Here is a 27,356-nt window from a genome sequence, read left to right as displayed (position 1 = left end):
GTATCTAGATGACTACTGGTGCCTCTGCTACATTCCTATGGAGTACCAGAAGCACTTGTCCAGATGGTGACAGGTCTGTATGATGGTTTGTTCTGGGGTCCACTTGCTTCTCATGAGCGCCCTGTATCAAATATGTGCATGTGCCTGCTGTTTATTCAGTTTTGTGCTGCTTGCGGTGCCTCCCACTGGCTACCACCCTCCGGCTGAGTCACACACAGTTCATATGTGAACAAAACTAACCCCTTCTGAGATACAAGTCCAACAAGGCCTATCACAGTACCCTTGGTTGGTCTCTTCCTGCAGCCCTCCCTGGGCTCTCTTAAATTGCCCCATAAGGTATGAAACAGTACCCATGGCTTCCTCCCTGGAGACTCTTCGCCTATTGCCCCAGCTCTTCAGCTGAGTCACTCAGGGCTTAAGGTACTTCCTCAGTGGCAGACCCAGGACTGCCCACAATGCCAGGTCCCAACCCAGAGACCCTATAAAGTAGCAGCCACTTGCTGCTTCCCTTTAACTATTTACTCTGTTGCTGCTGCTACCGTTCCCTGGGCCACTTCCCCACCTTCACTCTCACCCTTACCCCAAGGCTGAAGTCTTTCTTGAGTTCCTGCAGCCAGCCAGGAGCATTTTTCTTACTCCCCTGGTCTCTGCCAGCAATTGATCCTGCTCAGTGGTCCAGCAGCTCCTTCTTATATGAGCTCGCTGGACTCTGATTGGCTGCTCCCTACAGCCTCTCTCAGATTGGTTGCTTCCCCGCAGTCACTCAAGGCAGCCTGGAGGACAAACTTCTCTCTTTCCTGGGGTGGGATGTGGTAGGGCTGTGAGGCCTCCAGCAGAAGACCACAGGGCCTGGTACACCTAGTCACATAGCTCCATGATAAAAAGTTAGATGCCTTTCAGTGCAGTGGGGGCGGTTTGAGGTGAAGGTTGGACTCCACCAGGGATCAGTGTTTATTCCATTACTATTCATAATTTTGATGGGCTTTATAAGTAGGCAAATACAAATGGAAGGTGATACAAAGGTGATCTATGCAGAGGATAACTGTGCTAATGGCCAACAGGGAGGAAGATCTGGTCTAGGTGATTGATGCCTGGAACGTGGAAATAACAAATTATGGCCTCAAAATGAGTAAAGAAAAAACTGAAATCATGCGAGACTTGCATGGAACCAAGACAGATGAATATAAGTATTGAGGGCCAGTACCTAAATCAGGTTTATGCACTGAAAAACTGTGGGGGCTGGTTAGCAGCAAATGGAAAAATCCACAAAGAACACCAGGCAAGGCTGCTGAGTGGAAGGTCTGGTGCAAGATAAGTGGAGTGATCTATGATAAACAGATGTCTAGACTACTTCAGGGACAACTGTACGAAACCACGATAAGACCACTCTTCTGTATGGATCAGAGACATTGGCAACCAAAGAGAAGCAGTTGAGAAGACTTGACACCATTGAAATGAAAAGTCTTGGGGCAGTGAAGAGGTGGCATTACTGGACCAAATGCAGAATGTCATCAGATGTGAGACCAAGGTCTGTGGTATCAGACAGAAAATGCAAGAGAGGAGGTTGAGATGAGATGATATGGGCATGTGTAACAGAGGTGCAGAGTCAGGAGCTAAGTCAGTATCCTGTCATTCAAATCCCCACCAATATCGGTTAATTGGGACCTAATTACAGGATCAATTAACAAGTGGAGCTATAGCTGAGGGGTTAACTAGAGGAGGACGTAACCCCAAACAGCTGGGAGCAGATAAATTGAGAGGAAGGAAGCCCTGGATGGAGGAGCTAAGACCCTGAAGAAAGGCAGAGCTGGCTCCTGCTAGTACTGCTCCCTTCCCCAAAAGCAAGTGCGGGAGCTGGCTGGGAGTTGTAAAACGTAAATAGCATTAGAGATGGTGGCGGCCTGCTGGACTAGCTGGTGGTGAAGGAGATCTGAAGTGGGTGGGGTCTGTACTTAAGGTAAGAAAAGACTTAGGGGACCACCCTGTGACAGCATGTATGAAGGATGGATGAAGAGAATCCTATTAGAGAGGCATCTGTCACTAGAGTTTGTGTGCAAAGATCAAAAACAGCCAAAAAACGGTGGACTGACTGTATACGAGAGGACAGAGCGGATATGGAGTGAGCGTTGCCCAGCTAGCAGAGGAAAGGGGAAGACAAAGATGATGTAACATTGATCTCTTTTTTGTAGATTCTAATTCTAGACTTAAAGTTTAAAAGGTTATTTTTAAAACCCAATGTCATAGTTGATTTTTACTCTCTATTGCTTGTACTTTCACAGAAGTTTGAAATTAACGTTACTTCTACTATCAAAATAATCATTTTATATAAAAAAAAATCTGAATTCATTTAATTAATGTGGCCAAATACAAAAGCAGCTTTGCCTCTCCTGGAATTTTCAAATAACTGATTAGTGATTTTGGATACCCAACTTTTGACACCTTGAAAGGTGGGATTTTCCCAAAATCGCTGAGCACTTGCCATCTGAAAATTAGGCCCCTTTATGGTGCCTCAAGTTGGACATCCAAAAACTGAGATATCTGAGTCAGCGTATTTTTTTACCTGTAATTCAAATCAGTTAAAATGAATTGTTTTCAAACTTCCACAGACATTCTCCATTGGCTTCAGACTAACTTTGGCAATTTCATGCCCATCCAATTTTCCAAAACAGAGTTTTGGGTGAGGTAAAATAGGGCTTTATATAGAAAGCTGGCTGCAACTTTGAATGTGTAGTGGCTACTGCTTCTCCATAATAAATTATTTCCACATAAGAATATTTGAAACTCACCTAAAAACCACAAACCAAAAATTTGGTGGCTGATCAAAATACGTTACAGCATAATCAGCAAAAGTTGTTTTAGCCCATTCATCCTCATAGCAGGGGTATTTTTTGATAGACTGACAGTTGCTTTTAAACATTTCTCTGAAAAACAAAAAACAAAAATAAAAGAGATGAATGCTTAAACTTAATAAGGAGAAGACCTAGATCTTGACTTCAACTTCTACATGTAAGGAAGAACACCAGGGTATATGTGACTCATTGGTACAGTATGTGTTATATGTCCTTCCCTACTGTCTGGTCCATATGAAACGATAATAATCTACTACTGCTAACAGTTAATGATGATATTCCTTTACCTCAAGTGATAAAGTCCTGTGCTATGAAGCTAGAAGTCCTGGGTACAGTCTCTCCTAATGACCAATAGGGGATGGTTGTCACATCTGTGTTCATATTGTGATTCTGGCATATCTCCTGAGCGGCATGAAGCCAAAGATCAATTGCAAGTAGCAACCCAACATTTCATTGCTTTTGCAAAACTTCTTTACAATTTCTAATCATCCAGTGTAGTTTCCGTTCCCTCCCATCATGCTGCCATCTTGTAGTTTTTCTTCTGAGGCCCCATTTGAAGATTAAAAGCTTTATTTTACCTTTAAAACACTTCTTTGAACAAGAAGCACTTTAAAGCAAACCCAAAGATTCTACATTTCAAATGTGTCTTTGAAAATCTCAAATGCTTTGTATGTTTAAACAACATTTTCAAAATTTCAAAATAAGTCATGCATTCATCACATTTATTCTGATAAAACATTGGCTGTATGGTTATACAAAGAATTCTGTGGACCAGGCTGCAATACAAAAAAATTCATTTATTATATAATACCTCAGTAGAGTTACACCACACTGTTCAATATTTGATTCAATCAAAGTCCACAGTTTTTGCAGGGTTTCTTTGACATTAGCATTCTCCTTAGTGCCTGAAAATAACAAAATGTGTTAGAAAAAAAATCACAAAATATTTAACTTTATCATTGTTCTTTTTTTTAAAAAAAGGAAAAAAGTATTGGGGCAAATCAGTCATGTTCTGAATCGAGTTATGTTCTAATTTTAAATTTTACAGAATTCTTGCACTTCTGGAAATTAATTTCTCGTTTAACGCAGTACCATCTCCTGTACCATCAGCATTCTCCTTGTCACATGCTGATCAGCCCTCCTGCTATAGTGAAGAATGATGTGATCAGTCCCTTTTACTGAAGTATACACAGGCCCGGCTTCAGGCACCAGCTTACCAAGCAGGTGCTTGGGGCGGCAACTCCGGAGCGGGGCCGGCACTTTAAGGTATTCGGCGGCAATTCGGCGGAGGGTCCCTCGCTCCTGCTTGGAGTGAAGAACCTCCCGCTGAATTGCCGCAGATCGCGATCGCGGTTTGTTTGTTTTTGGGCTGCTTGGGGCAGCAAAACCCCTGGATCTGGCCCTGAGTAAACATCCCCATATATAATGACACATGAAGAGAAGGGAGTACCTCACAAGTGGAGATCAGTCCAGTACAAGTGGATGTAGTCCACTCCCAATAATAGATGAGGAGGTGTCAATTCCAGGAGAGGCAAAGCTGCTTTTGTAATGAGCTGGCTGGCTCATTACATAAGCAGCTTTGCCTCTCCTGGACTTGACACCTTCTCATCTATTATTGGGAGTGGACTATATCCACCCTGATCGAATTGGCCCTGTCAACACTGATTCTCCACCTGTGAGGTACTCCCTTCTCTTCATGTGTCATTATATAATGCCTGCATCTGTAACTTTCACTCCATGCATCTGAAGAAGTGAGGTTTTTTTTACTCATGAAAGCTTATGCCCAAATAAATCTGTTAGGCTTTAAAGTGTCATCGGACTCCTTGTTGTTTTTGTGGATATAGAAATTAACATAGCTACTCCCTGATACTTGACAGTGGAGAGGAGTAACAACTGAGAAAGAAGAGGTAGAGACAAACAAAAGAAAAGAGTTAGGAAAAACCCACTTGGCAACTGACGCATGGAAAGCTAAATCTCCAGAAGAACAGAATGATGAATATAGACTGAAGCACTGTTAATTTATATGGTGCTTGCCAAAAATAAATAAGGTAGGCACTAAATTATTTGAGGCAAAGAGCCTAAATAAAACAAGACTAGGGATAATCGTTCAGGCACGGGAGAGTGTTGGGATTATGGATGAGAAGAAGAATGTATGAGGGATTGCTTGAAGAGGTGGATTTTAAAGGAGAGATCTGAAGGAGAGAGAGGGTGCCTGGCCAAAGACAAGACTGACCCAGGCATAGAATGCACAATGCATAGAGAGAAAAAGCTTCCATAAGGGTGGCACTGGCAATCATTTAAAAGGAAGAATCAACCCGAAAAGGATGGTGTATTAGTGAAGGAGGTGGTACCCAGGAAGCATGTGTCTCTCACAGGGCTGTTTTCTGTGCCAAGGCACTCATGAGCTCTCAGAAAATTGTAATCATATGACAACTGTTGCCTTGGCACCCTGCGCACCCTTTTTCCTGCGCTGGCTGAAAAGATCACCATGGTTCTTCAGTCTGATGAAGTGTATCGATAGGAGAACAGATAGAATGTGATGGCACAAAGCCCTCTCTGAAACCACCCAATAGCAACACAAAAACTTCTTATATGAATGGGCCACTACAGGAAAGGAAATGCCAGACGCATCTGAAAGTTCAGTGCTCACCTGCTTCAGAAGAAAGTTAGGACTTAACTGAATCATCAGCTCTATAACATTTGCAAGAAAAAATTGCACTGTGTCATTTGAGGCTTGCACTGTTTTATTTAATTTGCAGGACTGTTTCATAGGAAATACATATTGGAACAATATTCATGGCATATGTCTCTATCACATGCGATATATTAGGAAAAGATTAAGAAGATTCAATACAACTAAAGCATTAAATATATTTTTGTATTTTTGTACACGCTCTTGGACTAATCTCTGTACCTCTATTTCCTCATTTGTAAAATGCGGTTAACAACAACTACCTTCTTTACAAGGTTATTGTGACAGTAACTCATTAACATCAGATGTAGATATGCAAATTTATCATCATCATCTTTAGGATTTGAAAGATCCATTACACTGATACATTCTAGGACTTTCTGCTGACATTCCCTCCTAAGTCTCTGATGTAGATCTGTCTGTGACTAAGCAGTTTTTTGGGTACGAATGATGAAAAACTGTGTTGTGTCATACATTTATTTGTAATTTTTATCATCATCAATTTTTATATTAGAGTTGTCTACATATTTCTCAGTGATATACAATGATTTACCCAAGGTCTCTCTCCCCACCTCCCAATCTGCTCATACTTTGCTTATCAAAGTCTCTTTCCCAGCCAGAATAAGATGCATGAAATATTTTGCCACTGTCATTTAGATTCACCACTGACCTAAACTCAGACTGTTAATCTTCTTCACTATCTACATTTAAAAAAACAAAACACACAAAACAAAATGTGGATATACAATATGTAATTGGCAAACCTAAAAAGAACTCTTCATACTTTATCTCTTTATGATTCACCCATGCCAGCTGTTCATACATATTCTCTTGAAAATGCTACTGTATGTTTGATCACAAGTGGGCATCAAAATATTCAAATATTTTTAGTAAAACATACATAAGCCTTTATGTAAGAATGATAAACTGTTAACTATGTTGAGCTCTTGTTTTATTTGTAGAGATCTGTGGTAATACGTCTCAGAAATGCATTACACTTGTTTAAAGGAACAGTATTTTTAAGTGAGCAGTTTCATTGTGTGGCTTAATATAGTTTTATTCTGAGGAAACTGATTTTATATATTATATATAACTCAATTATATTCCACTTTCCACAAACTAAACCCATCACAATATTTTGAGCTAACCAAAACTACGTTTACACAGGCCCTTATCCGAAGCCCACTGAAATCAACGGCAGTCTTTCCACTGACTTAATGAGCTTTAAGTCAGGTCCATGGTGAATTTCTAGCATCATTGATGTGACTAAGGGTATGTCTACACTGCAGTCAGTGGTGTAGCTACAGCTCAGGTAGGCACACCTGCACTAGTTATAATATAGCTAGTGCAGCTAAAGCAGCAGTGAAGATGTAGCAGCCTGTATCCTGACATGGGTTAGCAATGCAAGCATGTACCAGAGTTCTGGGCAGACTTGTATAGCCTATGCTGTGGGCTGTGCCACTGCATCTTCATTGCTATTTTTAACTGCTCTAGCTAGATTAAAGGTAGTTCAGCTATGCTTACATGAGCTGCAACTGCATCTCCAATTGCAGCGTAGACATATCCTGAGTGTCACACCGGGCTCTGTGTCAAGCAGTAAGTTCAATTTAATCAGCCATATTCATTTCATCTATAATATTTCATTGCACTCCCAGTAAAAAATGTTATTAAATTTTCAGATAACTAGTAAGAGGGTAGCACAGATAAAATAATATGGTGAAACACTAAACACTTAAAATAAGATTTAACAGGCCTACCTGGTTTTCTGCCATTTATCAATTGCCTAATATGGGTCCCTCTCCAATTGCTTTGCAGCTTAAGCACTGCAGCTTCTTCTTCAGAAGTTGGAGTTCTGTTCTGCCAAGCAACAGGAATATTTAGCTCTATCACCTCTGAAAGAAAAAGAACAATGAACAGTACTATAAACAGGGTGTGACGTGAAGGCTACAATCACTACAACTGCTTGACTGAGAATTAAACAACTATGTGAGCTATATTCCAGAAATGCCTTGATTTGCTCACAAAGCTTCCATTTATGCTATCCCATCATCCTGTTATAAATTTTATTATATAAGAACTAATGTAAGTTAAAGCACTGTTATCAAGATATACCACATGGGGACATATATTTATTATGTAATTACATGATGTTGTCATGCAACTACTATGCTAATATCAGGGGTCAAACTTGTCTAGCTCACAGTGATTTGGTAAGCTGGTATTTCTCCTTAGTGGGAGTCAACTTCTGTCACAGAATTTAATTTAAGTCTCTTGTTCTAGCTGGAAAATGACCTACAAAATATTAGCCAAATAGAAACTGATGGAGTGATGTCAGATTCCACAGACACCCTGAAACAAGAGGCACAATTTTCACCTCCATAACAAAAAACCTTTCCCCACAAAGAATTCTGTTACTGATCTGAGTGTTGTGTTTCACTCTCATATTTGGGAAGCCAGTCACACTTGCCTGCAGATCAGGTAAAATCTCAGGCATAACTGGAGAGAATGAAAGATTCCCCTGCCAAACACCATTTGGCTTAGGGAATAATGACCTAGGTTTAGAGTCAGGAGACCACGGGTTCTGGTCTCCCCTCTTCTACTGAATACTGTTAATATATCACAGCCCTTATTACTGTCCAAGGTTTCATATACCTATCTCAGGAAGCAGACCACTCTAACAAATAAAGTACAAGGCCACTTCAGACAGGTCTCTAAATGACAGAAACTTGTCTTATCCATTCAGGTACACTGCCTTTCAAAACGAATATCTGCCTTTCAAAACGAATATCTGCCTCTCTATTCTGTCTGCAACTACTACTTTAGCCCCTAGACCACATTCACCTCCCACAGTCAACGGGTGAATTCTGATACTGCTGTGAAATGCTGGGTCTCATAAATAGTTGTGTAACCCACAGGCAAACTGCTGTGGTGTTCCTGCTGCCCCCGCCAGAGGCTCATCAAAAGAGAGGATAACAGTATACTTCTGCTACCAGCAGGTTTTGTTATCTCAAGATCTATGTAAAAGTCCTGGCTCAAAACCCTGCTTACCACCCAAATGAGGGGCAGGGGGAAGAGTATAGGATTAAGTAATAAAGACTATATCATAATTCACATGCAAAAGAGGACAGAGTTAAGATTGCAAAGATTATATTTTTTCTGGTATTTCCTAAAGTTTGAATACTCGACTTCGCAACCTTCCTTTTATATATAATTTTTGGTAGGCTGAGCTGGCAGGTTGTAGGAGCAGCAGGAACATGGTCTCTAGCCCTGAATCTGTAGCAATTTTACAGGCTACTGCCAAAAAACCTAAATTTTATTGCTACACCCTCTAAGCTGTTCCTCTTCTTCTCATTGTTGTTTTATCATTTTCAACTCAATACCCTTCCCTTTACTGTACCCATTTGGTGCCACGGGCAGAGAAGCCTGAACAGTTCATTGGGACAGCAGAGGTAACACAGCCAGTCAATGCCACTGAGTTGAGTGTAAGGCCTCAGTTAACTCAATAAATCTATAGTGTCTCCTCTTAAATTAGTATGAGTAGCCTGAAGTAACTGTAATTATGGAAATGATTTTATATTGCAAACACTGTGTCCAGAATTAAATTGGAACATTGTGTTAATGCTGATTATCTTATTTGTACTTTTGTTTATGCTAGCTGTCCCTTTAAGAACAGGACAAGGTTCTTGATTATACAGTGGGTTTGCAGGACAGCGATGTGTGGGTAGTTTTTGCCTGTGTGTTGAGAATATGGAAGTCTCTGCCTGTGTAAGCTCTAAAAACATTAGAACTTTAGTTAAACTTATCTTTTAAATAAGAAGGCTGCATTCTAAATAGTGTAACAGAGTAGGGAGCTGAATGCTTTAGGTCACTGCTAATCGGCTACTAAGCCTTTCACCTGCAGATAACCAGTTCCTTCAACAGGAATTAAAAATTGTTCCCATCTAAAGGATGCGTGTGGCTTCTATATGAGAACAGTTTGATGGGTCTTAGTTCCAGCTCACGTCACAAACTCACTCTTATGCTAAAGGCTTGTCTTACACGATGGGGCAATGGAGGGAGTGTGATTTTTAATGTGTACTAATGTGTTGTTTATTAATTGGTACATGTAGACCCTGCTGGCATACTTTAATGTGATGCTGTTTGAAACTTTCAAGCATGCTAGGGAACCTTTGGTTCTTTTAAAAGAAATGTTTTATTTTATTCAAGATGACTTTCTGTTTCAGAGTTTCCTTTAACTTTATTTTAGAAACTTCAAACTACGCATTTTGTTCAGCCCCAAATGATTTTCATATTTATTTTATGGAATTGCCAGTGAACCAAAACCTCATCATTTGCCCAGCTCAGTCTAGGAAGTGAATAAGATTATTGTATCTCATGTCTTGACTTCTAGACAAGAGGAAATATCTAAAGAGGTTTTCTACATAACTATACTCACAAAATTCTACACAGATTCTAGCCAGGGCATAGTGAACTTTGACTTTGAACCAATAATATTTTTCCTACAAGAAAGAAATGTACATTTTGGGTTGTACCTATAAGATTCTCAAGAGTTTTTCAGTTTATCACTATTTCTGGCTTAATATGTGACCATATACATATAAACTATATGCATAAAAGTCACATCAAAAAGTTACTTAGGTTGCAAAGTAAACCACTTGAAAGTTAGGAAATGCCAGAATTACAGCTGCCTATGCAAACCTTATTTTACCCTCTTCGTGCATCCTGCCTGCAGACTTAGTGGGATGGGGGTTCTGAGGGTTTCTATGATGGCAAATGTTAGGCAATCGAAATATAGGGTATGTGACCAGCTCCCCCTGAATAGAAACGGACAGACAAATCTGGATAAAATGATTAATAATATCAGCACAGTACCTGAAGATACATTGTCTTCCACAGGAGCATCGTTGGCTTTCAAATCCAAAGTGAAGGATCTAAAAGCGAATTCAAAATTGGGAGGAACTTTATTACCTAACACTTGTTGGATCAAATGCCTAAAAGCATTATTGAAAACCTAAAATGAAAAAGAGGAAAAAATTCAGACAACCATTTATTTTGTCAAGAAAGCTGATTTATATATTTCTTTGATCATTAATACTCTATACAGAATATTCCACAAACGTTTGTTTGTTTTTTCCATTTCAAAATTATGCCTTTGACCTCCCATTTTGCACAAATACATATGACAAACACTTCCCTCTAGAGACCTAGATAGTTTCAGGAGCAAGAAATGGGAAAATACTCTTTCATCTTACTCTGTAGTACCACATTCATTTTAAATGTAAAACATCTGCTTATGAGATGACTAACATATTTATTCCTATAGGACTTGGATTCTTTATCATAAAATGGCACAAGGGTTATTAAAACGTTTGGCTACCTGTTTATATCAGAGATGAACTTAAACTGAAACACTGATTCTTACTTCCTCCCCTAAACATTGGAGATGTTTGAATCTGGCACCAATTTCACATGCAACTACTGTGAATTGGACTGGCTTCTTTCTGTTTTTTATCAGTGAATGTAAAAAATTGAATATCTACTTCTAGTGAGTAGTCTAACTGATTAAATATGCATCATCATTTCTATCAGCTGTTCTGTACCTGAATACAAGTCACACATGCTGAAATCAATGTACACAGTGTTGTGTTGAATAAAAAATAAATCAGGATGGAGCTACTCCAGTACTGTAAACATTTCAGGGAAAATATTTGTTAGGCTGGGTGGCTAAATACCAATTATAGTCAACAGTAGTATTGCTGGTTTTGGTTGTAATCACTTTGTTATCTCTAGTGGCTGCTATTACAATAGGACACTCTATGTTAAAAGCATGATTATTTAATGTTTTGAAGAAAGACCTAGCATAATTAACTACATGCATACAACATTTAAGGGAAAGTTGTGACTATGAAAATAATCTATTGTCTTCAATAACAAAAAGCCAAATCAATTTTTCCTGAGACATCAATCTCAGACACGGTAGGGAATTGTTCTGTGTATTGCTTTCTGAACTTTGGTTAGTCTCTTTGCTTTCATATCCTGAATTAGATCTCGAAAAGCCGATGAATTTTGATGTTTGAAACATGCAGTGCCAAACTGCCAAAACAGTGTCTCTGATTTTAGTATGTACAGTTCTGCATATATTATCATTTGGATATATAAAGGAAAGGCAATTTCTATTTGTATTTGTAAAGTCTATCATTTGCACATGCAAGTTATAATGGATTTCAAACCATGTGTGCAAAATCAGAGGCAGAGCTGGAGACCCCTTTGAAAATTTGGCTAATAGTAATAAATAATAATAAATAATAACAACAATAATAGCAGCTTATTTGAAGAAGAGAATGAATGTTCACATACACACTCTTTTATATTGTGAACGCTTTTAGAAAAAGCAGATTATTAGAACTGTTACCTTGAAGTGTTCTCTAGCTATTCCTGTCCCATGGAGGCTGTGAGGGAAGTGAGTTAGTTCCAGCTCCTTCAGGGCCTTGGAAAGTTCAGGCTCACTGCTGAAATTATTAATCACATTTCCAATAGCTTTCAGGATAACTGTAGCCTGTTCTATAAACCGGTAGCTCTCCTGGGGAGAGAGAACATTCTAGCTTGTGGAAGGAAAATGCTATCAGTTTATCAGATGAAGAATATAAAAATATTATGCATTGATTATTCTTCTTTTGTACCAGGCACTGTAAAATATTAAGTGAAAATTAAGATGCATATTTATATCATAGTAAGAATAAGTGAAGGCTTCTCCTAGCTAAAATATACATTGTGACATAATAGTGGTTAATCCCATCCATATATTCTTAGAAGAGTATTTGTATTTGGTTGAACACCACGTCAAAGTGAATGCTGCACATAGCAGTGTTAACCTTCACCTGAATTTCTATGTGAGACTGTAGAAACTCAGCTGGCAGTGCACTCTAGAGACTAGATGCTCCTCTTGCAAAAATCTGTGGAAAGACAACCACAGAAAGCAACTGCAGGGGCAGTTTTACATTGTTTTTATGGCCAAGGAAGTTCCACCCACAGATTCTCCCTTTTGTAAAGAGAAGGGAGACAAGTTGAAAATGTTTCTCTTTTTTTCTTAACATATCAAGTTCTCAGGTTTAATCTACTTTCCTAAATATCCATCCTAGCTTGCATAAGCTACTTTAATATCCTATTATTATGCAGCGGTACAAATGGCTGCAAAATATCCCCTTTTAAAAAATTTGTTGCACAACTCTGCTTGAGAATCTACACTTCCATTTAAAAAAACCCCAAAGTCTCTGGCCCAATCATTTGTAAAGGAAACCTTGAAAACATGGACTGAGTTTAACTAATAAAGAGACACCTGTCTGGATCTACAGACAACCTAACCAACAGCTCTGAGAAAGCATTAATTTCTCCCCCAGGGTCTCTGATCACAGCTATCACAAATCCTTTTGAATCAATAGTTCATTTTAAGAACAAAAGCTATTCTGGGGCCTACTGGTCATTTTGCAACCATATGGGGGGAAAATGTATTCATCTGACCGACAGTTTGCATCACTAAGTCAGCATTTTTGAACTTATCTTAATAATCTTTACATGCATTTTATGACTATCAGAGCTGCACACTGCAAAAGAGAAGACAATACACGACCTCTAATTTAAATATTTCCACTACATTCTTTAATATCCAATTATATATTGGCACATTAATGAATTTTCAGTTATTTTATATGAAACACATCATCCAACGCCTGCTTATACGTTTACATCACATAGCTATAATAATGCCCATCTTCATATGTGTCTCTCTCCCTCACATTTTCATATCTCAGAACTGTTTCCCTTGCTTCCATATATATTTGGAATTTACATTACATTATTCAGTAAAATCTACTATAAATAGAGATGCAACATTATTTATATTAAGATTTAAATTTCTTTTTGTGACAATACTTCTGCACAACTCACAGAATTTTCTTGCATATCCTCCAAACTCAACATTCAAGAGAAAAATTATATCAGTCTGCAGAAGAGTGTGGTCAATGACTTGCAATAATATTGCATGCATTGTTATGGTAACATGTACCTTGTCAAGATTTGGCAAAACAGTATCCTCTTCACCAAACACACATGGCACCATGCTACACAGATGGATATGGTGCCCTATGGGGGAACTTGCAGTGAAGATTAACACATGTCGCCTACATAAAAAATAAAATAAAACAAAAAAGAAAAGCACGCTCTTTTAGAACAGTGGTTCTTCAGACTTTTCATTCAGTGGACCAATTTCACAACAGTGAAATTCTTTCCTGGCCCACCTCTCTTTTTAACCCTCAATTGCTAATTGCTTGATTCTCAAATAAGTACACCTCTACCTTGATATAATGCTGTCCTTGGGAGCAGGGCCGGCTCTAGCAATTTCGCCACCCCAAGCACTGCGGCACGCTGCGGGGGGGGCTCTGCCGCTCGCTGGTCTCGCGGCTCTGGTGGACCTCCCGCAGACTTCCCTGCGGGGGGTCAGTGGTCCCGCAGCTCTGGTGGACCTCCCGCAGGTGTGCCTGCAGATGCTCCACTGGAATCACGGGACCAGTGGACCCTCCGCAGGGACGCCTGCGGGAGGTCCACCGGAGCCGCCTGCCACCCTCCTGGCAACTGGCAGATTGCCCCCCGCGGTGTGCCCCCCCAAGCACGCGCTTGGCGCGCTGTGGCCTGGAGCTGGCCCCGCTTGGGAGCCAAAAAATCTTAGCGCTTTATTGGTGAAACCGTGTTATACTGAACTTGTTTTGATCCACCAGAGTGCGCAGCCCTGCCTCCCCCGCCCTCCCCCTCCGGAGCACTGCTTTACCATGTTATATCCAAATTCATGTTATATCGGTTGGCGTTATATCAAGGTAGCGGTGTAATTGAGCAGAGCATGAGGAAAGGCTCCTCGAACTACTGGTGAGGTTATAATTACAGGCTGTAATTTGAGAAGCCACTGTTTTAGATTTATTTTCTGCTTTAATTTGATTACATGTGGTTTTTATAACACAGAATAACATATTGCTGTAGTATTTCGTAAGGAGAGAGTATAACTCTTTGGGTTGGGGACTGTTCCTTCTTTTGGGTTTGTATGGTATTTTCCAGACACTGATTGAAACAAATAATAAATAATGATAAGAAGAATTTAAAAGCAAAGACCACAGCTGGCTACATTTAAGTTTATAAATCTTATCTGGAAAATCTAAAGTAAGAGTCAAATGTCTTAGTTATTCATTACCTTAATCAAAATTACTATAAGGACATAGGCAAGGATAAGGAAATTTAAATATAAAACCAGATTAGAATAAAACCACTTTTATGCAATAATTCCAGGCCCAATCCATTCAAGAGTAGCCTCATCAGCTGGTGATTAACAGAAGTTCAGTGTGCCTCCTTGGGAACTACAGCTAATTCCAATTTTGAAAGGAAGAAGAATTATTTCTTGTATTCATACAAGACAGGATCAGGCACTCAACACCATATCCCTTCTTTCGCTTGTGAACGGTGGTATGAAAACTTCTTTGGTTAATAGCAACAAGAATAAGGGAAGAGCCACATGGTGCAAAGATTTTAAAATTTGCTTTTTTTTAATTGCAACTGGTTAGGGATGAAGACTACACCACTTCCTGCCACATGGACAGTGGGAGGAAAGCTTCCACTTGGATTTCCGAGTAATTTTTCTTTTTGAATGTGTCCTATTGGCATCCAGCGGGGGTGTCTTTTTGAATGTGTACCTATTGGGTGTCTGGGAAGTGGGCGGGCGAAGCCCGCCCACTGCTAAAGGATCCTCCCCCAGCCTAAGGGGAGGAACCACAGGGCCACAGAACCCACTGAGTGCGGGGGACAACTAATAAAAGAACAGGGACAGGAGTGAGGTCAAAGGGTCAGAAGGTTTTTGAATGTGTAGCGGGGTGGTTAACCGCTCCTGCCCTCTGGGGCTTAAAACAGCCCTGAAGAGGGCTGTAGCTGGGGCAAGAAGCCTGGGCTGATTGGGAGAAAGCAGGCTCAACTGTGGCCAAGCCCCAATCAGGCCCAGCTGGCCCCTATAAGAGGCAGTGAGCCAGAAGACCACACAGTTTCCCTCTGCCTGTAGAGGGAGAAGGGCCTGGCTGAAGGGAGTTAAACAAGGCACCTAGGGTGGAGCAGGACTGGGGACAGGCAGAGGAGCTCTTGCCTGGAAAGCCCCAGGCTGTGAGCCTAGCATCAGACCAAGAGATACTGGTGGTTGCAGAGGGCAGCCCAGGGCTAGGCCAAGGCAGCAGGTCCAAAGCCCTTTGCTGATGATGAGTGGCTGATACTGCAGTCTGCCCCAGGGAATGGGGGCTAGATGGAGACTGGGGAGTAGCCAATACCGAGGCAAAGTGGGGATAGTGGGGTGGGGTTCCCTTGGGAGGGGGAAACCCAGTTAAAGGGGCACTGGGGTCCTGGGAGGGACATGGGGGCCAGAAGCTGGAAAGTGGGTCACTGGCCTGTAGAGGGTGTTCTGGATGCTGGAATGAGCTAATTCCCTGAGAGACCAGCAGGAGGCACTGCTTGGGTGAGTCCTGCTGTCTACAGAATGAAATGGAAATTGCTCCACAGGGTGAGTACTAAGCCCACTTCTACTCCCATGCCTGAGACTGACATTGTAAATTCTACACAATTAATTATTCCTTGTGGCATGATTGCAAATTGTGGAGGATGGGGAATCAGATGTAGTGTCATGGGTGGGGAGCTTACCTGTAATAGATACCTGCTTCTTGGGTAGCTCTGAAACTTGCAGTTGCAGAAATATAAAGATTTGTTCTTTGATTTAGAGTCCTGCAGAAGACTAACTTTTCTTCTGAAATTTCTGACAGTGCAGTCCCCCACAGAACTTGAATCTCCAACTTTCAGAAACTGCACAGCTCAGAGGAATGTAGATGCTGATTAATCTGTCCATGAGCCAGTTCAATCAGGCATTCTGATGTGTATATTTTTTTCCAGCTGAAATTTGTTTTACTGCCATTTGTCACAAATGAAATCCATTTTAATATTTTTAATCAGTTTAGAGAAAAAAGGGAGCACTGTTCAACTTGGTTGACTTAATACCAGATATATAACAAGTCTTTGTGTTTACTTTTCTATTCCTTTGAAATCTTCTTTGATTTCCATTTATAGTTTGTTGGCATGGACATACAGGACATGACAGATATATATTGTTCTGTTTAAGTTTTATAGGTACTTTTTGTAATTTTTTTTGATATATAAAAACAAATAACTATCTTTTAAAATAAAATCTACACAAGAAAAAAGAAGCTAAAAGTTCACAGCAGCAGTCCTTTGTTCATTTTCATATAATCTTTTTTAAACTAAACTGGCAAGTTTTTATTTTTTGAGAACCAAAAGCTTTGAATTATCCAGCAATTCAGTCCTTGTGCCAATACATCATGAATTGTTTCTTTCATTTCAAACATGTTAAGAGACTAGTAGATATCTAAGGATGAAGAGGGTGGTATGGGGTTATCTCTTCTTTATTTTTACAGCCAAGGAACTGCTTTAAACCAGATATCTAGGGCTACATGCCAAGAGAAATGATCCCACAAAGCATCAATGTCATGGCTTCCTAATCATTTTAAATTGGAATTGTTTGGGAACTTATGTCCTTTCATGTTTCATAAATTCCATTTACAGAAGAGTTACAATACTGGCTACAGTATCATACTTCAGTAAAAGTTTTAATTAAAATGAGTGTTAGCTGCTAATACCTCAGCCAAATTTCTGAAGCCTTCTATTTAGAACTGAATGTATTTCAGTTTTTTTCTAGAAAAACTAGTGGGATATCAGCAAACAGAGTAAGGGATTCACAGAGTGACACACAATTTTAAAAACTTTAGTAATGATTCTTAAATCCAAATAAACATGAGAAAATCTTATAAATTTTATGCAAACATTCAAATATTTGCAAATAATTAACTATTCCAGATTCAGTTATGTAAATTATATCCTTAAGGCAACAGCAGGTCTTTAAATGCTAGAGGGAAATTAAAAAAAGACCAGTACACACCCTGGGGGAAGTCTTAGCATAGCAGCTTTGGTTGCATATGTATGTATCTTTAGCACAAGCTGTCCAGCAGTCACACTTTTCCAAGAGAAACTTTCAACCGTAAGCATGCCCTGTGGTATACCAGAACCTTCTTTTTGTGTCGCTGTAAAAAAAACAATTAGAAAAATAAAGTTAGCAGAGCAATTGATAAAATTTTATCATGAGACAGAATTCAGGATCACATTTTGGTCATCAAAGCCCATGAAAAAATAGAGACTATTTGTAAGTTAATATATGCCAGTGGTGCCTCCACCAGTAAGTGTCCTAGTCAGCCACAGAAATTGCCTACCCTTAATGGTAGCTCTGGGAGAAATTCAGCCATTTTTTAAGTTAACTGGGTTTAAAAAAGAACTAAAGTTCCTGGAGGACAAGTCCATCAGTGGCTATTAGCCATAATGGGCAGGGATGCAAAACCATGTTCTGAAGTGTCCCTAGCCTCTGCCAGAAGCTGGGAATGGGTGACAAAGGATGGATCACTTAATGATTACCCACTCTGCTCATTCCCTCAGAGGCACCTGGCATTGGCCACTGTCGGAAGACAGGATACTGGGCTAGATGGAGCTTTGGTCTGACCCAGTATTGCCGTTCTTAACCAGTGTACAAAGACAGCACAGAACAAAGGTTATGTATACACTCTACTCTGAAGGTCTTATTCAGAAGAGATATAAATTTAGATCCCTTTTTACTCACTTTGGATACATTTACACTGAGAGTGTAAATTCCTGCTCAAGGAGCTACATGTGTGCTAACTCTGAGTCAGAATGCTAAAAACAGATTGTAGCCACAGTGTTGCGAGCAGGTTCTAGCTTTCCTAGGTACGTACCTAGCACCTCAAATGGGCTCATACTTGGAGTAGCTAGCCCCTCCTGTCACCGTTGCTACACATTTACTTTTAGTGGCCTAGCTTGCTCAGAATAAGTGCAGGTACTTGAGCTGGAACTTACACCACCAGCTCAAAGTGTAGACATAATCTTAGACTCCCACAGAACTACTTGGACCTGTTTTACCCTGTGTAAGAGGGTTTAACACACAGGTGTAATTACACTTTATTTTGGCTCCTTGGCATGTAAGTTACATGCCCTCAAGGTAGGTCTAGACTAAGGTTTATAGCCCTATTTAACTCAAGGTGACTGCCAATTAACTTAATTCTTTAAAAATATTAATCTAGATTGGGGTCGGCAACCTCTGGCAAGCAGCTCGCCAGGGTAAGCACCCTGGCGGGCCGGGCCAGTTTATCTGCCGCGTTGTCAGGTTCGGCCAACTGTGGCTCCCACTGGCTGTGGTTTGCCATCTCAGGCCGGGGGGGGGGGGCGCGAAGCGCCGAGGGATGTGCTGGCGGTGACTTCCCACCACTCCCATTGGCCTGGGATGGTGAACTGCAGACAGTGGGAGCCGCGATCGGCTGAACCTGCTGACACGGCAGATGAACAAACTGGTCTAGCCTGCCAGGGTGCTTACCCTGGTGAGCCGCATGCCAGAGGTTGTTGACCCCTGATCTAGATATTTCAGACATTTGTGATTTACCCTAGGCAGAGCCATAGGGTATCAAGATGAGTCTGCTGTAAACAGATCCAAAAGTGTCCAAACAGGGATTTGCATCAATTTTAGTTAAATCAATGCAATTATTGCGTGTAGACCAGACCAAAGATAGAACAGTTTGCAAGAAGAGAAAACTAGGCAGAAATGACACGGGAAATGAAAGGAAATCCATTCTAGGAAAGTATGGACAAAAAGGAATAGCAAATGATTAAACATAGTAAACAATTCCTTAAGAGGCATTGTTCATAAAAAGGATGTGAAAAAGTGTTTTCAATCAGTGTGGTGCAATACAAAAGCACCACTGTGGCACAGCCAAGTGTTTTGACAGATCATTTCCTAGAGTCAACTTGCTCTGTTTAAAGCCTGCCAAATTACTGCACAGGTGAACTCGTCTTACTAAGCAGATCTGTGTGACTCATAATTGATCACGATACTATGGACATAGCATGTGTCAATATTGCAGGAGAGAGAACTCTAAAATATCCAAAGGGAATATTGCAGTTCTCACTAAACCATCTAGGCACTGAGTGTCACCTACTCCATAAAAGACCAAAAAAAGAAAAAAGCATGGTTTCAAAAGAAGACAGTTAATATAAAAGTCTTTAGCAGTTGAGAACAATCAATATTAACACTTTTTTTCTTACCTCCAGAATCTCCCCAGCGTACTAATGCAGAAAAACTAACCAGGATTTCAATAGGCTTCAAACTGTCCACAAATAAATAATAGAAGACTCGATCATCTGTAAACTGCAGGTGGAAAAGGGCATTCATGTTTAATTTGTTGAATTAGTCTTTTACCATTTTTGATTTAAAGTTCAAACTTTGACTCAATGTACATATGTAAAACAAGCAGTTAATTGTTACCAGTGCTTCTGACAGAGCTTCAAGTTTCATTTACCTATTAATATTCATTCTTTCCACAGATTAGAGAAAAAATAGTTTCTTTAATAGAAACTGTACCTACATCTTATGCACATCTTCCCTGTGCACCACCTTTAATTAAACCCTGCTTATCTACTAGTATTAAGGGACCAACTTAGTTACCTTTTTAAAATATTATGATATGAAGCATCCAGGAATTGTTCTACAATTTGCCAACTGTAAGCAATTCCAACAAACTTGTAAGATATACAGTATTATGAATATTCTTGACTTGTGCCTTAACATACAATTTATTTTGCATCATTATGATTTCTACTTTGCAAAAATAATAAAATATGGTAGCACTTTACATAAAACTTTAATGCATAAACATCAGAAACAGTAATGTGTATTGCACCATTCCTATAAAATACTCTAATTTAAACTTCATTTGTCTCTTTCATTTTTCTTAAATTGGCGTTACAGCCATAACTGTAAATATTAGCAATTTGATACTGAGATATTAGCAATATTGGCATGTCTTCAGATCAAGGCTAGATGCACTTCAGGGAGATGTTTTACCCCAAACAAGGTATTGGGGTCAATATAGGGGCAACTGAGTGAAATTTAATGGCCTATGATATATAGGACATCAGACTAGACAATGTAATAGTCCCTTCTGACCTTAAAAATCTATAAAACTATGAAATTACAGTACAACACTGTTATCCCATATGGTTGATATTTAATTTGCCAGATAGCATGAATATTTGATTTACCTGTGTCTAATAAAATATTATGGTACCAGAGTAAAGGGTCCTAAAGAATATACTTGGCCATCCTAGCACACCGCTAGGATTGCGTTGACTACATTTTAGAAAATAGAGCATGTTTTCAGTTGCATGAAGTTGCATATACAAAGCAGATCATGGGTCAGGAAAACTGACCTATGATCTGGTTACACTTTATAACTGTGAGATTAGTGACACTGAAGATATGCTGCAGTTAAGGAATATAACGCATATAGATAATTTTTGGGTACAAGATTTTGTACTAGGTCTATTCATGACAAAGTTTAACTGCACAGCAATTACAGGGTATTAATGTACTAAATATGAAACTAAAGGAGCAACATGTTCAGACATGTTTAATCTTCCAGTTACATTAATTTATTAGTTAACTGTAGGTATCTAAAACATTGCTAGTGTGTTTACATTGTAATTGTAATTACATAGGTAAAATGTAATTCCAGTCAAGTGCACCAGATTCTCAAGTGCACCAAAGCAGCACTTAGTACACCTAGAGTCGAGGGATGGGAGACTATACTTCTGCCCTCCCAATCTTGAGGCTCTCAGATTGAATCAGTCTGGGATGCTCTTGAGGCATCTCAGTGGCTGCCTCAAGGCAAATTTAAGTCACCTTTGCCTTGCATCTTAAGTGGAGTTGAGGATCTGGCACACTGTATTCTATAGTGTAAACTGAAATATTTTTGCTACCTCCAACAGTCATTATTTTTTAGCCATTGCCAAACAGTAATCTGTGGCACTACTGTCATTTCTGATTTTGAAGGAAGGGAAATATTGCAGTATAAGTGTCAGCAACATGTTGCCTTAACGATGACCACTATTGCCTTAAGTATTTCCATATATATTTTCACATTATTATTTTGTCTGTAATAGTTGTTCATGGGTTAGCACTAATATTTAGGACTTATGAATTATCAAGATGTAGGTTCTCTCAATAAAAAAGTGAAATCAATAATGTGATGCATGCATGTACCTTAAAATCAGCTTTCTGATAACTATAAGCATATGTATTTGGTTTGTGGAAAACATGCAGGTTCCTAGAAAGAAAAGAGGGGAAAATTAATTTTAGTATTTTAATTTAGTAAATTTTCTCTCATCCCACATAGTGCTACTGCAACCATTTCTATCCATTATGAAACAGATTCAAAACTATTTCTTGAAAGTGGTTCAACATTTGAAGCCTCTTAAAAAATGAACACATACAATTTATCTCCAGTGAAAGCTGTTGACCAGGGGTTGCCAACCTCTGGCACACAGCTCGCCAGGGTAAACACCCTGGCGAGCCAGGCCAGTTTGTTTACCTGCTGCATTGGCAGGTTCGGCTGACCACGGCTCCCACTGGCTGCAGTTCGCTGTCCCAGGTCAATGGGGGTGGCGTGGGTGAGGGTTGTGCTGGCCATGGCTTCATGCCACCCCCATTGGCCTGGGATGCTGAACCGCGGCCAGTGGGAGCTACGGTTGGCCGAACCTGCCGACACGGCAGGTAAACTAACTGGTCCAGCCCGCCAGGGTGCTTACCCTGGCGAGCTGCGTGCCAGAGGTTGCCGACCCCTGCTGTTGACATTGATTAGTATCTTTGTTGCAGGTCTAACTCTCTCTTATGCAGGTCTGACAGCTAGTTTCATCTTATTTGGATTTGTAAATGGCAACAAACTGAAATAGTGTTAAAATTTTAACACCTAAAAAATCACTGAACTATAGAAAAAGCAGAGGCATCACTATAGGGGACAATTGCCTTTATGTAATTTCTTAATTCTTCTAAGAAATTGTGTTAGCCAGAAAATGACTAAGAAACTGAATCAAATTGTGACCTCAGTTTGACCCAGTTAACCTCATTGAGTTCAACTTTAACTGATGACAAAATTTGAACCAGAGTTCAGGGTTTTATACAAAGGAAGAGTTCAGATTATTGAAAGTCCCTATTGAGGCAGTGATACATTCTTGACATTCACCAATTCTATAACTGCTGATCTGCTCCTCCTCCCCAAAAATTGATGCCAATTTTTAACATCCATATCAAGTTCTCTGTATTTGACCTATGTTCACATTAGGCAAAGAGAAACATTCAACATCATTGGCTGCCAGGATAAAACTCTTAGCCTGGCAGCTAAAATTTCTGTGTAACAAAGTCTTTAAGGCTCAGTAGGAATCATTTTAAAAAAGTGTAAGTTCTAAAAATAGGTAACTCTCTTATCCTTTTTAGAAATGAGAAAAAGGAACTGACAAGTTTGGCATATAAGTTTATGATGGTGGTCTTCAAAAGGCAACAGTAATTTACTCTGTTCAACTAACAAACCTTTTAAAAACTTGTTCATATTTCACCATTGACTCTAAGTGAAGCTGTAACTAAACTACACCCTTTACGAATAGGAAACAGTGTTGGAGAATGGAAGGGGGAAATCACTTTACTTCAAATCTTGAAGGATTCTCACTCCTGTTTTGGTGCTCCCTAACATGAGACAGGGAGTCCTTCCCAAACTCTGAAATCTCTGTTTAGTCCCTACAGGTAGCATGCAGGTTCAGGCACTAGCTATAGCCCTCCTTCATGTACCACCTATGACAATAACTGCTGCCATAGAGAATTTCCAGTCAGTTCTTAACGAGTGGAAAGTGAAGGCTCCTCAAAGAACTATCAACCATAAAAATAAAATATCTGAAATATATTAGTGAGGCTAAAAGACAAAAGCATTTAAAAAAATGCATAGAAAACTGGAACATCTAAAATTAGGTTCCCCCTCAGAACTAGGATTGCATATTAAGAAATCCCAACTTCTGTAAAGATACCAAAGGAAAACCACAACACTGCAGCATGCAGCTGTCATAAACAGATGGTTAAGGGTTAATTAGCAGTAAACTTGGAACATCTGACCAGAGGACCAATCAGGAGACAAGATACTTTCAAATCTCAGTGGAGGGAAGCCTTTGTTTGTGCTTTCTGGGTTTTTTCTTTGTTCTCTCTGGGTTCTGAGAGGGACCAGACATGTAAGCAGATATCTCCAAGTTTCTGAAACAGCCTCTTTTGTTCAATTTAGTAAGTACCAGTTAGAAAGGCGGTTTAGTCTTTTTTAATTGTTTTATTTTGCAAATGTGTGTTTTGCTGGAAGTATTGTATCTCTTACTTTTTGCTGCAACTTGTATTTGTTCTGGGTGAAGGATTCTCTCTAGTGTCTATAAGCTGAAAGACCCTGTAACATTTTCCATCTTGATTTTTACAGAGACAGTTTTTATTTTTCTTTTAATAAAAGTTTTTTCTTTTTAAGAACCTGATTGGTTTTTTATTCTTGTGTGAGACCCAAGGGGAGGGAGTTTGCACTCACCAAGGAATTGGTGGGAGAAAGGAGAGAAGGGGGGGAGGAAAAACCTGATTTCTCTCTTAGTATCACTTAGTCTCTCTCTCAGGGAGAGTCTTGGAGGGGGAGTGAAGAAGGAGGGGAAGGTGGCTTTCCTCTGTTTTAAGATTCAAGGCATTGAATCACAGCGATCTCCTAGTGTAACCCAGGGAAGGGAGGATCTGGGAGGAAGAGAAGAGGGGAATGGTTTATTTCCCTTTGTTTTGAGACCCAAGGGGCTTTGGGTCTTGGGGTCCCCAGGGAAGGGTTTGGGGGCCAGAAAGTGCATCAGACACTATATTTTTGGGTGGTGGCAGCTTTACCATTTCTAAGCTAGTAATTAAGCTTAGGGGGGTTCATGCAGGTACCCCAACTTTTGGACACTAAGGTTCAGAGTGGGAGTTCATACCTTGACAGCAGCAAGAACTGGGGCAAGAAAACAATTAAGGTTATTTATATAACATCAAACAAGGCTCAATGCTTGAATAGCCTGTAGAATACATCCAAAACTAAGTAACAATCTCCAGGTTTCTTTTAGGATATAAAACGTCTAGGATTGAAAGAACTGGGTTTCCCTACTTTGGATACAGCTCTATAGGACTGAAAGTATGTTTGCACTGAAGCAGGAAGTGTAATTTCCAGCTCAGGTATACATACTAGCACTATGAATGCTAAAGAGGTTAGGACTTTTCAGCTTGGAAAAGAGGAGACTAAGGGGGGATATGATAGAAGTATATAAAATCATGACTGGTATAGAGAATGTGAATAAGGAAAAGATATTATGGGAACAAGTAAATAAAAGAACTAGAGGCCACCCAAAATGAAATTAATGGGCAGCAGGTTTAAAACAAATAAATGGAAGTTCTTCACACAGTGAACTGGTGGAACTCCTTGCCTGAGGAGATTGTGAAGGCTAGGACTATAACAGGGTTTAAAAGAGAACTGGATAAATTCATGGAGTTTCAGTCTATTAATAGCTATTAGCCAGGATGGGTAAGGAATGGTGTCCCTAGCCTCTGTTTGTGAGAAGGTGGAGATGGATGGCAGGAGAGAGATCACTTGATCATTACCTGTCAAGTTCACTCCCTCTGGGACACCAGGGATTGACCGCTGTCAGTAGACAGGATACTGGGCTGAATGGACCTTTGGTCTGACCCAGTATGGCCGTTATGTTCACTAGAAGCTTGCAACTAAAAATAGCACTGTAGCCATAGATGCATAGGTAGCAGGATGGGCTAGCCACCCCAAGCACATTCCTAGGGTCTCTGATTGGATTGTACTCAGATGCCTGCTCATATTGCTGTTCACGCAGCGATGATTACACTGCTATTTTTAGCAGGCTAGTGGATCAGAGCTTATGTGAGTTTATCTACTCAAACTGGAAATTACATCTCCAGCTCCAGTGTAGACACACATTGAGATTGCTGAAGTGGGACATGAATGGTGAATACACCTTGAGCTAGCCCCCTGCGCAGAGATGAATAAAATAACTGAAAAGCTTTATTTAAAAGTATAGTTCTACTCTGAAAAGTGACTGTAAAAATGGCACATTGGATTGCATGGTTTTTGTCAGTCAATGATTTCAGAATCATGAATATTAAATTTACAAGTTAAAACACTTCCAGCCTTATAAACACAACCCAGCATCTATAGCCTGGTCTTGATTATAACTAAATCAATTTAAAATGTTTATATTATAATATAAGCTACACTGATTTAAGCAGGTTCAATCAATGTCTATATTATACAATATAGACAAGCCCTTAAGCTAAGTTCTTGCTGCATATTAGTCTTTCTTTGACAGTTGCACAATCCCACTGCCTTTACTTGGTTTGTAAAGGTACAGAAATTTGGAATTATACTGATGATGCACAAGAACCAATAGAATTCAGCTTGCCTTAGCTTAGCTGTGTTGATTCTGCAGTACTAAGAAGTAAAAGATGCCAACAATTTATTTTTGTTCCTAAAATTAAGCCAACATGACTCAGTATACATACAAGGAAGTAGATCTGTTGAGATACAATTTTTACAAAGCCATTTTTTACTGTACTTCACTACTTTGATCTAAATTTTAAGGAATATAAAACAAAACCTCTGCTCCTTACTGAAAACAAGTAGAGAAGTCTTCAAAATCAAACCATGTTTCCCTGGAAACAGGATTCCGTTCTGACTCAATTTCTTCTGGCGATTTATCCACCATCTGGCTGTATATACTAGTGTCAACTACTTCTGATGTCTGAGCCACATCAATACTTATATTTTCAATTAATTCATCTGCATAAATAAGAAGTACACACAGATTTCAACATGCTAAGAATGTGCACATTAAAGAAATGCTGGGTTTTCTTGGTACTGGGAACCTCTAAAAATTATCAAGATTTTTCTTTCATATCTTTTGAAAATGAAAATAAAACCAAGTAAAATAAAACAACTCAGCAGAATAACAAAAACAAATTTTAAAAACCCTTAGTTGGCTGTAACTGGAATTTTCTGACTTTCCCACCTCCACTTATCTATACATTTGACATTGCACACCAAGCTAGAACTTTTAACATTGGCACTTCTGTTAGACATCCTGTAGCTCTGTGAGTGCAACAGTGAACCCCAAGTCAGCTATATAGTGGAGAACACAAGCCCCTTCACCCAAAATTCTCTGGCCATATGCCCAAAGAAAAGCAGAGATGTCATGAGATTTTGATTAGCTGAAGAGCAGAAGCAACCAGCGACTGAATTGTGGAGGACACAACACTACCCATCCTGCATGTACTTAACTTTATTACTTTGCAGGAACACGGCCTAATACTGCATTAGGAAAGTTAGACTACCACAATCTGACTTTTGCCAAATATGGATATAGAAATTTTGGTCTGGCTAGCCATCAGAGGAAAAGTGCATGACACTGTGTAATGTACACTTTATATGGTATTCTGCAACAAAGGCCTGGTCTACACTATGCGTTTATACCGATTTTAGCAGCTTTAAAGTGATTTAACGCTGCACCTGTCCACACAACGAGGACCTTTATATCGATATAAAGGGCTCTTTAAACTGGTTTCTGTACTCCTCCCCGATGAGAGAAGTAGTGCTGAAATCAGTATTACCATATCGGATTAGGGTTAGTGTGGCCACAATCCCAAATACAAAGAGCTCCAGCATGGACCGTACAGGAGATACTGGATCTGATCGCTGTATGTGGAGACAAATCTGTTCTATCACGGC

The 27,356-nt window shown here is 39.7% G+C and overlaps 1 protein-coding gene across 4 annotated transcripts in view; it reads right to left on the bottom strand.

Moving 5' to 3' along the window:
• Nucleotides 1-27,356, bottom strand: part of ADGB (androglobin) — a 221,736-nt gene that overhangs the window by 74,927 nt on the left and 119,453 nt on the right. For all 4 annotated transcript variants that reach the window (XM_030556520.1, XM_030556521.1, XM_030556522.1 and 1 more), the window contains 10 exons: nucleotides 26,243-26,411; nucleotides 21,782-21,845; nucleotides 19,786-19,888; nucleotides 17,564-17,705; nucleotides 13,604-13,718; nucleotides 11,954-12,121; nucleotides 10,414-10,552; nucleotides 7,299-7,433; nucleotides 3,661-3,754; nucleotides 2,787-2,921 (listed from right to left, as the gene is read on the bottom strand). In XM_030556520.1, coding sequence (XP_030412380.1) covers nucleotides 2,787-2,921; nucleotides 3,661-3,754; nucleotides 7,299-7,433; nucleotides 10,414-10,552; nucleotides 11,954-12,121; nucleotides 13,604-13,718; nucleotides 17,564-17,705; nucleotides 19,786-19,888; nucleotides 21,782-21,845; nucleotides 26,243-26,411 — 1,264 coding nt within the window. The remainder of the gene's footprint in view (nucleotides 1-2,786; nucleotides 2,922-3,660; nucleotides 3,755-7,298; nucleotides 7,434-10,413; nucleotides 10,553-11,953; nucleotides 12,122-13,603; nucleotides 13,719-17,563; nucleotides 17,706-19,785; nucleotides 19,889-21,781; nucleotides 21,846-26,242; nucleotides 26,412-27,356) is intronic.

Source organism: Gopherus evgoodei, chromosome 3 (genome assembly GCF_007399415.2).
Source record: "Gopherus evgoodei ecotype Sinaloan lineage chromosome 3, rGopEvg1_v1.p, whole genome shotgun sequence".
In the NCBI taxonomy this organism is placed as follows: Eukaryota; Metazoa; Chordata; order Testudines; family Testudinidae; genus Gopherus; species Gopherus evgoodei.
This window is presented reverse-complemented; position numbering and strand designations above follow the sequence as displayed.